The 12,196-nt window shown below is 48.0% G+C and overlaps 1 protein-coding gene across 3 annotated transcripts in view; it reads right to left on the reverse strand.

Moving 5' to 3' along the window:
• Positions 1-12,196, reverse strand: part of LOC119461863 (germinal-center associated nuclear protein) — a 340,872-nt gene that overhangs the window by 314,394 nt on the left and 14,282 nt on the right. For all 3 annotated transcript variants that reach the window (XM_049672737.1, XM_049672736.1, XM_037723233.2), the window contains exons 4-5: positions 9,602-9,695; positions 2,252-2,449 (exon numbers count right to left, since the gene is read on the reverse strand). In XM_049672737.1, coding sequence (XP_049528694.1) covers positions 2,252-2,449; positions 9,602-9,695 — 292 coding nt within the window. The remainder of the gene's footprint in view (positions 1-2,251; positions 2,450-9,601; positions 9,696-12,196) is intronic.

A 12,196-nucleotide genomic window follows, 5' to 3' on the forward strand; every position in this document is an offset into this window, starting at 1 on the left:
CGCAGAACGAGGCAGCACTATTTGCACTCAGAAGCTCCTCCATCGAAGCACCACCTATTACATCGTCAGTAGCGACGTGCTCCCAGAGTTCGATAATAGAGTTTTAGATTAGGGGGATGCAAGCGTTGGGGCCCCCTAATCTAAAACTCAAATGTCAGCGGCTTCCACCATGTTAGTTTCACCCATGGGGGTTTCGTCCTGGCACACAAGGCTCGCCTTTTCCTTTGATCGGCATGGCCACCGCTTCTAGCCTTCATGATCCTGGCGCTCCCGGTTTTCATAATCGTCGATATCATCGACTGCGCGAGCTCATACTTCTTCGAGTCTTGCAAAATCAGTTTCGTCTCAAGGGGCGCACCTCCCGCTGCTTCCGCGGCGCAATTCCGCGCTCGTTGAGAGAGAGCGCGGCAGGGAGCGCAGGCATCCCTCGCCAGAGAAGGCGTTGCCCTCGCTTATCACCTTTCTTCCGCCCCCTCCTCGCGTGACCACCGGTGACGCGGGCGCAAAGCAGCTGGCGCTATCTTGTGCACGTTGCACCAATTTTCAATGCTCTCCGTGTCTATCACAATCGGCACGGTAGCGGGATGCGCTGTGTGGTAATGGCAGCAGATACGAACTCGCGTAGGCAAACTTTTCGCCCCGTCTTGGTTAAGGGCAACGTAGGAACGCAATTTTCACGATCATGCTGCATAAAAAACACCACCCAGAAGCAAAATTTCAATCGTTATATCCGATATGCGGTGAATAACATATCGATATATATGGTTTGTTTTTCTCATAGCCCTAATGCATAAGTTGATACTCTTAGCTCGACTCATCGTTATAACCGATATTGTTATATGTGGTATCGTTATACGTGGACTGCACTGTACATACTAATTTCGTGTCAACAAAGTTCCGCCACAACGAATTTTTTTGCGTGTCCCGTGAATTTCGTTCTAGCGGGACTTGACTGTATAGCGAAAAGGTGTAAAAATTTTTTTTAAAAAAAGCTCTGTGCTGAGGCGGCCACTCTACGGGAGATTTGAGGTCGCGTCCGTACAATCCGTAGATGTGTTTAAAATTCTGGAGAGTTGGCAGGTATGTAACAGCTTCCAGATATCACGAACGTTTTTTAAGTCGCTGTACTGCTACAACGAATGATTCAAACTTGGTCAAGGTAAAAAGAGAGCAAGCGCAAAGTGCCAAAGTACCGAACCACGACCAAACAGCGCAATGAACCCAACGATGAGCGAGCGACCGCCTCGCGCAGATTTCGGACGCTGCGAAGAAGGTCACACGTGGTCATGCGTTTTCAAGGCACGCCTACAGGGCAGCATTGTGCTGCGCACAGGAAGAACAGCACGGCGTGGGACATGCGCATATTGGATGCCACTATCGTTCTTGCACAATTGTCCGTGCGGCACCAGGTGCCCCTGTTTCAACGAATTACAACTAACACCTATCTTTCCACTATGGGAACAACGGCCGCTCAAGCATTCCTGTCAACGCTGGACCACACAATGTTGCAAAGGCTTGGCGGTTACTATGCCATTATCAGGAGACCATGGTTTGGCGGCACTTTGTTTACACGTTGCCGATTGCTGATAACGGTTCATGGTGACGTTTTACCTATCGAACATAGAATTTTTTTTTTTTCGCCGGAAGCAACATAGATAACGTAATTTTATGGCTCTTGTGTGACCGACGAGCAGTCCTAATGCGGAGACCACGATGTCCACGACCTTCGCAGAATGGCGGCAGGTCTCAGTAGTTCCCGAAATTGAATTAGGCTTCCGGCCAACCAGAACGCTTCGCTCTCGTGTGCACAATACAGTCATGTCCCGCTGGTAGTAAAATATATCACAAGCTCTCGAATAAAAAATGGCGGCTGCACTTGCAGTTTTGAAACGACAGGTGATGGGAACCGGGCACCGTTTTGAAAGAGCTACACGACGCCACATTACGTTCTTAGATGGAGGTTTCTAACAAAACTTCTCAGCTAGGGGTGGGAACGAAAATGACACTGACAATCTGGTTTTCGGACCAAAGTGTTGCCGAATCGTAAGTGCTGACGCCAGCTTGAACGCAGTTGATTCTTTGGCATTTTTAAGGAGAGTCCATACATAATGAACTACTGATATGACGACCACTTTTCGCACAACTATCGAGTTCGTTATAAATGGGTTCGACTGTAGTAACGACTAGCCCATATTTTGCTCCTTGAAAGAGAGCATCTCTCGTTGCCTTGCAATACCCTACACCTTGTCACCTGCGTGGTGGTTCTTGGCCACCAGGTTGTCGGCACTCTCCCCACCCTTGACCCGCGAGGCTGTCGTCCGCTTGGAGCCTCGGTCCAGCTCGGACCGGATGCGTCGCGTTGCGGTAGTCGCTCGAGGTCTTTCCACAATGCAGGGCTTGGCCAGTTCCACCTCTGTGCTTGAACTGCATGGGGGAGTTTCACCCGGACCTGAGCAAGAGAGATTTTATTATTGTTGCAAGTACAAAGAAAGACATGAATATTGTCACGTCCTAGTAGGAGACGAGAAACCCGGTATACAGCACGGATGACAGCAATTTATCTGAGCAGTCAGATTTTTTTTCACCCGCTCGCTACTTCAGCGTCGTTTTTATGGCCTGGCACATACCCGCGGCGGCGATATAGGATGTGGCAATATTTTAGAGCGTAATGAGGTTGTAGAGTAAAAAACTGTCAGGGGGAGCTCCTCTTCTACACACGTGTGGTATTTGATTGTCTGAACGAGGCGCACGAGCACCATCACTCAAGAAAAGAGGAAGAAGAACGAGCTGGGCTCGCGCTGTGAATCTAACCGGTCAGCACTGTAACCGCTGTTGGAAATATAACCTGTAAATAGTTGCTCGTCTTACTGACTCGTCCTTCGCATAACAATATTTTTATGTCCACTGCGGGATGAAGGCCTCTCTCTGCGATCTCCAATTACCCCTGTTTTGCACTAGCTGATTCCAACTTGCGCCTGCAAATTTCCTAACTTCACCACCCCATCTAGTTTTTTGCCATCCTCGACTGCGCTTTCCTTCTTTTGGTACCCATTCTGTAACTCTAATGGTCCACCGGTTATCTACCCTACGCTTTACATGGCCTGCCCAGCTACATTTCTTTCTCTTAATATCAACTAGAATATCGGCTATCCCTGCTTGCTCACTGATCCACTCGCTCTCTTCCTGTCTCTTAACGTTACGCCTAACCTATTTCGTTCTATCGCTTTTTGCGTGGTCCTTAAATTGTTCTCAAGCTTCTTTGTTAACCAGTCAGAATTTGGTAATGCCTGCCGTATGCATTCCAACCCATTTTGATTCTTCCGTACATTTCCTTCTCATAAATGGGATCCCCTGTGAGTAACTGACCTAGATAAACGTACTCCTTTACAGACTCTAGAGGCTGACTGGCGATCCTGAATTCTTGTTCCCTTGCCAGGCTATTGCACATTATGTTTGTCTTCTGCATATTCATCTTCAACCCCACTTTTACACTTTCTTGGTTAAGGCCTTCAATCATTTGCTGTAATCCGTCCCCATTGTTGCTGAATGGGGCAATGTCATCCGCAAACTGAAGGTTGCCGAGATTTTCTCCATTGATCCTCACTCCTAAGGCTTCCCAATCTAAGAGCTGACGATATATGACCCATTTACGATTTCCGGACATGGGAACTGCTTCCAGATATAATGAACATTACTTTAAAATTGCTGTACTGCTGAACCTGGTCACGGTAACAAGAGGGCACAAGCGAAGTGCCAAAGCACAGAACTGCGACCAAATTGGGTGCATGGCAACGTGCGCCTCGCTTTAGTCCAACCGCGACGATGATATGGCCTTCCGGATGAGCAAGTGACCGCCTCGCGCAGATTTTGCAAGCCGCAAAGAAGGTCACATGTGGTCACACCTTTTTAAGGCACGCCTCCGGGGCGGAAGCACACCGCGTGCGATATCGGATGCGACAACAACGTCACTCTTGCTTCTGCAACTGACCTAGATAAACGTACTCCTGCACAGACTCTAGTGGCTGACTGGCAATCTGAATTCTTGTTCCCTTGCCAGGCTATTGAACATTATCTTTGTCTTCTCTGCATATAAGTCTTCAACCCTACTCTTAACACTTTCTTGGTTAAGGTTATCAATCATTTATTGCCATTCATCTAAAGTGCTGCTGAACAGGACAATGTCATCTGCAAACCAGGGGTTGCCGAGATATTCCCTATTGATGCTCACTCCAGAACCTTCCGAGTCTAATAGCTAGAATACTTCTAAGCATGCAGTGAATAGCATTGTAGAGAGCCAGGTGTGTCTACCAAATTACTTTTTCCTAATTCTCTGACTTTTCCAGCTTTTCCATGACAATTATAAGCATATTCCCCGACTGTTCTCATGCAGCTGAGGAGAGCATTCAGAAATCACCATGCTAGTGATGAAAGTTGTAAGCGGCATTATAACTGACTGACATAAAAAAAAGCAAGAGTGCAAGCTATGGGTTTTCGCACACGTTATGAATCGAACGCCTGCTATTATTAACCACCAATTACCTGCTATCAACAAACAGGCTAGTAAAATGTAACCTACCATTTGTGTTTGTGAAACATGTCCCTGCATTCATGAAGAGGTTACCAGTGACCTCATTTTATGGGCCGATATCAGTAGCCACGAACCTGCTTAGCAAGATTTCGGAGTAAGGGCCGCACCGCATCAAAATTGTGAAAACAAAGTGTGGCCCTTACACGAGCCTATACGGTATATGCTGCGAAGGAATACCACAATGTCCCATTGTGTCGCGTTTTAAATGCCAGAATATTTGGCTCGCATCAAATGCAGAAGGTTCCTCCTTTAGGCACCTCAACAACATCAAATTAATGTTCGGGCCGTCCATTGTTATTTGTAGGATTCTTGTATGCTCAATGCTCTAAATGGTTTTCTGAATGCAACTGCTAAATATCTTCTGCACAAGTATGGCATAAAAAACATGACATTGTAGTATATCAGTTTCAGTTTCTGTTTGCCATTACACGCCGCCAGTGGCGCCAGTGTTGTCACCTGTATATATACATGCCTCTGAATAAACAGGGGGTCTTGTTCTGTTGCGGCCGTGACTGTGTTTGTGGTTCTTCTGTGGCTTCCGCCGAAACACAACAGACATCAGGTAGCGGGTTTTCACACATGCATCAGCTGGGTCGCAGAACCTGACTAATAGTACATCCATTTGCTCCTTTTCTGCAATTTTGTTCAGGGACTCTTCAGAAGCCACAGCCATGTGTGACACAGCATCAAGCTTCAACAGCAGCCTGTTTCAGAAGTACAGGCCGTAACAAATTGTATATCTAACTCTGTCACTCCCAAGTTGAATTTCCTTCGCAATGTCGCACGCGGGAAACATCAGGGGGAAAAGTGCGGCAGACGCTGCTGCTTAACGAAATGATCCATTTATTCCTTCAGCATTCAGGCACCAAACAATTTTAGCTTTTGTGACATTTTTTCACCCCAAAACTGCTTACAAAAGCTTTCATGATGGCCAGAGGCTTTGCAGGAGCGCTTTCAGTGCTCGTGCTAGGCACCACAAGGGCACGATTAGTAGAAGCAGTTACGGAACAGGCAGACTAAGTCCAGCACTAAAATATGTGTGAAGGTTCATCTGGCTAGCACTCTGCGACGAGTTCATAGTGGATCGGTATTTCATGCTCGCAGCATGGCTGGCAACTGCTGTGTTGCCCATGTTGCAGAGTAAGTCTTGTGGCATACTTTGCATTTAGCCCTACTGGTGTCGTCCAGCACTGCCCTGATCCACGCCGAGTACTCCGAAACGTTCGGGTTCACCCAATAAAGGCTAAATGAGCCCTTCTTTGTAGGTGGCGTCACGGATCATGTCCTACATACTTTGTCGACAGAAGAATAGCAATATGGCGGCCATCCAGCGCCGGTTGGATCGGATCGAACCTGAATTGCTGGCTTGGCTATACTGTTCTTTTTTACTGGGTGGTCAACAACAATTTTTCAGCTAGGTCCTACACGCATGAAGAAAGGAAAGCAGATTTTTGATAGTCATTTTTTTTTCCTGGGATAACGGTGTTAGTCTGGTCCCTCAATTATTATTTGATACAAATGCGTAAACATTGGCCTAACAGGAATGCTTTCAAGCCAAGCTAAGACATGCAAACGCTTTGTCAGCATGAGTTACCTTGCGTTATCGTTGCATTTGCTGTATGGTGTTCAAAAACAATAGTTGAGCCTTGTTGTCTTCGTACACTTTTGCTCCGCCATTCACTGCGTTTAAAGCCAAGGGAGCAACTTTATCAGGTTTGATCTAGGGTTAAGGTTGTTTCCATTGACCTTCGCATAGACTTCCGTCTGTAAATTTCCATGACCTGACGACGTTTTTGACAATATCCCCGACTTTTCCACATGGGTCAAAATTTCCTGACAATTCCAGGTTTTCCAGGTTGGTAGACATCCTGAGACTGTGTCTCCTTGCCTGACCCTTCTCTTGCTAGGTAATTTTGTACCTTTCTCATGGAGAACCAATGTAGCTGTGGAATTTTTGCAGATATTTCCAACGATATTCACGCATGCCTCCAGTACACCTTGATTACGCAATGCCTGTACGACTACTGGTACCTCAACTGAATCAAATGCCTTTTCAGAATCTATGAAAGCCATATAGAGAGGTTGATTGTACTCCGCAGATTTCTCGATTACCTGATTGACATGGCTGTCCAGGATGTGATCCATTGTAAAATATCCCTTCCTGAAGTGAGCCTGTTCTCTTGGTTGATTTAATACAAGTGTTGCCCTGAATCTATTGGAAATTATCTTTGTGAATATTTTATACATTACTGAAATCAAGCTAATAGAACTAATATTCTTCAATTCTCTAACGTCTCCCTTCTTATGGATTAGTATAATAATGGCATTCTTCCAGCTTTCTGGTACATTTGAAGTCGTGAGGCATTGTGTATAAAGGGCCGCAAGCTTTTCAAACCTTCATCTTTGAGTAAATAGGCTATTATTCAATCTTAACATCGGGACATGCCTTGCAAGGCCCTTCTAACTTCATCGGTAGTTACATAAGCAGCCTCGGTATCCTGCTGATCACTACTTCCAATGACGATAGCGTGGTTGCTTTGATTACTGTACAGGTCAATATAGAATTCTTCTGCCGCTTGTACTCTTCTTATTGAAGTGCAGACCACTTATAACATAACCGCTTTTAGCGCGGGACCAGTTTGAGCGTGGGTTTTTTTGACCACCGATATACATACTATGTCCCATAGAACTCAATGTATAGGTGGACCGTTTATTACGTAGGCACGCGAAGCAGAACATAGCGCGCTTCTTTTAGGCATGCAAACATGAAATCGGCGCATGGAGCACAGCATTTTCTAGGAGGCGTTGAGCACGGCTTGCATGGTTGCCGGGCGTGCAAACACAGAAGATTGGGAGCGCAGGCGCGTGCGTGGAGACCAGCGGCGAAAAGCGAAACAAAAAGTCGCAGTTTCCCCCAAAAGAAGCATCAATTGCAATAGCAAATTTACTAGTAGAGTATACAGAGTTAGGATAGTACAGTCGAATCTCGAACGTCCTTCCTTTGACTCAAAATTTGTTCGAATTAAAGGAAGGACGTATTTTTGAAGTATTCGAGCACCATAGCACGAACGGTGAGAGTCGTGAAATATCGCGGTGTGCAACTGCCCACACCGGCCAACGCTCGGTTCCTGATAACGGCAGAAAACGAAACTTCGGGGAGCGGACGATGGTGGGCAGACGCGCGCAGAGACCGTCGAAGGTGAGGGAGGAGGGCGGCAGGGAAGCGAAGTTGGCCTCGGCAACTCCGCCGCTTCGGTGGCAGTGGCTTCAGTGGCTCCCCTCGCCCTCTCTCTCAACTCCCAATCAGCTCCCTCACCTTCGACTGTCACCGTGCGCGCCCGCCGCCGTGCCAGTGCCGCCGGTCCAGCCGGCGCCAGCATAGCCCACTCCCCGAAGTTTCATTTTCTGCCGTTATCGGGAAGCGAGCGTGTGCCGGCGTGGGCACTTTCGTTGGCGGGACTGGGCCTCCGCTGCTGGGGTCTCTCCTACACTTTTGCTCTATACCGGTGTAGAAGCAATGCCGGTCGAAGGTGCCGCCGCGTTATTTGCCGCGCTGCGTAGATTATTGTCAGCCACGGGATGTTCGAATTAACCGTCGTAAATGCTTTCGCGTTCAAATTACCGAACGTTTTCGCCCATTAAAATACACATAACTTTGACGGGACCACAGCGTCAGTTCGAATTAGGCGTGTCCGAATTAACGAGATTCGACTGTAGTTTTATCGCCTGCATAATCTTGGACATATCTGCTCACTAATTGAATTAACAAGCATGGTGTCAGCTCGCACAAGCAAACATCAATAGACCGCACTCCATGACCGCAGACAAGCACTGTAAAAACGCTGGCGTGAGCAAATGCGGCAGGAGCAGCGACCGAAGGTTCGTGTGGCCCCCTTCCTCCTCCCGCACTGCCTTCGCGCTTTCCTCCTTTTCTGTGGGAGATTGAGTCGCCAGTTCCCCTTGCACCCGGTCGCAAGATACGCATTGAGTGCCGCAGCTAAACGTCGCCTCACCTCCCTCCCATCCCCCAACGGCCTTCCGCACGACGTTTGCTCTCTGCCGTACGTTCGCTCTCCATGAAAGCATGCGTCCCTCGCACGCTTTCACTCGTGCATACGGCATACAGCCATTTTATTTTTCGTTTTTTTTTCCAGGAGTGGGAGCATGGGCGCATGTTTTCTTCACTATAGCAGCATCCAATCAGGGTGCACGGAGTGCGGGGTAGAACGGTAGCACACCCTTTTTTTTTTCTCAGGAGTGGGAGCGTGGGCGTGGAAACCAGTCTCCAGATGAAAATAACAGCTTTCTTCAGCTGATGCCGCACTTGTCAGGAGAACTTGGTTTCTGTGCTGTGTTGCGATTGTGTTGCATGTGCGTGTGGGTGAAATATGTAATAAATTGTGTTTGAAAGGTGGGTTGCCCGTTTGGCATAAGCCAGAGTCGAAAAAAGCATGCTTTCGCTATAATGCGGTACCGCTTATAGCGCGGATTTTTACAACTCCCGCGACTTACGTTATAAGCGGTCTACACTGTAGTGGGTACAAAATTATTATGATAGGCAGTGGGTTATACCGGTACAAAAAAGTCACCACAATTTTCCAGAAAGAAAGACATGAAATACCAGAAGCACATAACATACATGAAAAATGTGTAATATTTTTTAAAAACATGAAAAGCGCGGCACCGAACAGCGAACAGGCATAGCATTGCCGTGGTGGATGCGGTGTGCAAGAGCGCTGGTTCGACGCTGCAAGATAATCAAGATGGCAGCTTAAATTAATGCCGAAAATCGAATGCAAGTTGGAATCAGCTAGTGCAAAACACGGCCCAGGGGTAATTGGAGTGTCCTGCAGTGGACATAAAGATAGGCTGATGATGAATTGAAATGTCCCTAATTTCAGACAGCCTTTTATACATTGGCTCTTGTGGTGGTGCCCCAAAGGTGTCCGAATTATCGGGCATGATCGGGCGTTTACTGTACTACTATTGCCAAGAGTGGCGAACAGCTTTTACCAGAGGGGCGCCTCTTTGAGCACCAGAAGATTTCCACAGGGGGAAACTGCTTGGAGATGGTGGTCCCTCTTTTCTTGGCCAACTCGGCAGAATGCTGAAAGGCACGAGAGAGCTCTGCTCACACTGCAACACATTCACAATGTACCACCACATATCATAAATGTAACAGGGCACAAATATTCTCAAGGAAGCTCTGGAATCTATTCGTTACACTAAGGGCTAAAATCGGACATCACCACCAAAATGTGATGTCCTGAGGTACAAGACACCTCCGACGCGTATAGTACGAATGTTAAGCAAGAATTGGTGGAACATTCAATTCAGGCATTAGTCATACACATGTCACAGACCAATGCAAAAAACACAGTTTGACGTTTTAGGATCTGTTCACGACGATTCATACAGTGTGATTGCACTGTCGAGCGCACTTGACGGGATAAGGGTTCCCTGCGTTCCATAGTTCAAGCTCCATTGGGCAGCTTTTGGTGACACTGGGCTGACAGACTGGTGACACCAGACTTGTGTTGTTGGTGATACCACGTGGCCACCAATTCCAGTGAACAGAATACTTGCCGCTTCCAAACCCAAAACTATGTTGCACTTGGCGCATGTCTTTAACTGGTCAATTAACAAGTGATATAAGTATTTGTAGCACTTTTGAGGAATGGAGCCTTCATAGCGTAATTATAGAGCCTACAAAGCAAAAAAAGCATGACGCCAAATTTTTGTGCAATCAATAGTTTAATACTATATTTATTTGCAAGCTGCTTCAACAAAGTTAAAAAACCAAAAGCACAAAGCTTACAGCCCTTTCCACACCCAAACACGGATAACACAATTCTGTAAACTGTATTTTTAGTTTACATAAAACTGCTACATTGCACATGCAAGTTCTGCTTTATATTGCCGCGACGCTATCTGTGCCCAACCACACTGACGACAAAGACGATGACCTCGAGCGTGCAAGCGAGGTGCTAGAGAAGAAGTTTTCAACTGAGCGCATTGTCCTAATTGTCTCAATTAAATACTGCTCTTCACTCTTGTCTCCAGTGAGCCGTGACACTGGTGGAGGTGCTGGGTATCGCATCCTCGCCTAATGATTGGGACGACTCCTGCGAGTAGCCCTGCATCCAGCCCTTCAAGACATCATCCACGCGTCGAGACACCTGTGGACCCCGCAAGCCTCCGCCTGCAAGGTCTGCGCCCGGAATTCGGTCTCTTGCAAGGAAGTTTGTCAGCGACCGCACCGACTCAGGAAATGGCACTTGCAAATACAACACAAGTGACTTCAGAACAATCTAGTCCCCAAAAGCTTCCGCGGTGACACGTATGAAGACGCCGAAGACTGGCTGGACCAGTACGAACGCGTGGCTAGGGTCCATCAGTGGCGTCCGGACCAGAAGCTTTCCAATGTGTACTTCGCTCTTGAAGGTAGCGCAAGGACGTGGTTTCAAAACCGCGAGGTACATTTGACGACGTGGGGTGAATTTTGCCGTCGGCTAATTAATAAGCACTGATCGCCGAGATAATGCACAACGCCTTCTCAAGTTGCGCATTCAGAAACCCAACGAAAGTGTCTCCATGTTTGCCGAGGAAATGTCTCGTTTGTTTCGCCGCGCGGATCCCAACATGCCTGATTCGAAGAAGCTGAGCCATCTCATGCGCGGCATCAAAGAACAGCTGTTCGCTGGTCTTGTGCGCAACCCGCCTACAACAGTGGAAGAATTTATTAAGGAAGCCACAGCAATTGAGCGGGCGCTCCAGCAGCGTTGCCGGAAATACGAACGCCTGACTAACGATGCACCTGCAGGAGCCGCAGTTCTGGCAGTGACCGACGAGACCTCGCTGCGTCAACTGATCAGAGACATTGTGCGCGAGGAGATTGCGAAGCAAACTGCGACACCGAAGCAGTTTACTGTTGCTTCGGTCGCTGAAGTTGTCCGCCAAGAAATCCGGCAAGCATTTGCATCTCCTGAGCCACTCCCTGAACCGTGTCCCGAGCCGCGCTTCGAGGCACGCTACGAGCCACGCTACGAGCCCCATGCATATAGCTACGCAGACGCTGTCCGTCGCCCGCTTTCTACCACGCCAGTACAGCAGTACCACCAGCGGCCACCTACTGCTGCCTGGATACAGAGAGAGCATTTCAGGCGACCCCAGCTTCACAGGACCGACGTATGGCGCACTGCTGATCTCCGACCATTGTCTTTTCACTGTGGCGAACCAGGGCACATTTATCGTTTTTGCCCTCATCGCCAGGGTGGCATCCAGGAAATGTCACCTGCTACTCCGCGACAGCTTCCAGAGAGAAATCCACGCTTCGACGATAATATCACTCGGGAACAAGGCAGCTCAGCTAATCTCCGGTCGCGCTCACCGTCTCCGTTCCGCTATTCTTCGCCGAACCGCCGCAGTTTCACCGACGTGGTGAACTGAAATCAGCAACCTCCGGGGGGGAAGGTTGCAAGTCGTCGAACCGCCAAAAATTCCCCAATATTACAGAGAAATGAGCAGAGCAACCCGGAGAAACGGAACGCCAACGAATTTGTGAGTGCCAACCTACTCTTGAGGATTGATGGACACGACGTGACAGCT

Source organism: Dermacentor silvarum, chromosome 8, assembly GCF_013339745.2.
Source record: "Dermacentor silvarum isolate Dsil-2018 chromosome 8, BIME_Dsil_1.4, whole genome shotgun sequence".
Lineage (NCBI taxonomy): Eukaryota > Metazoa > Arthropoda > Arachnida > Ixodida > Ixodidae > Dermacentor > Dermacentor silvarum.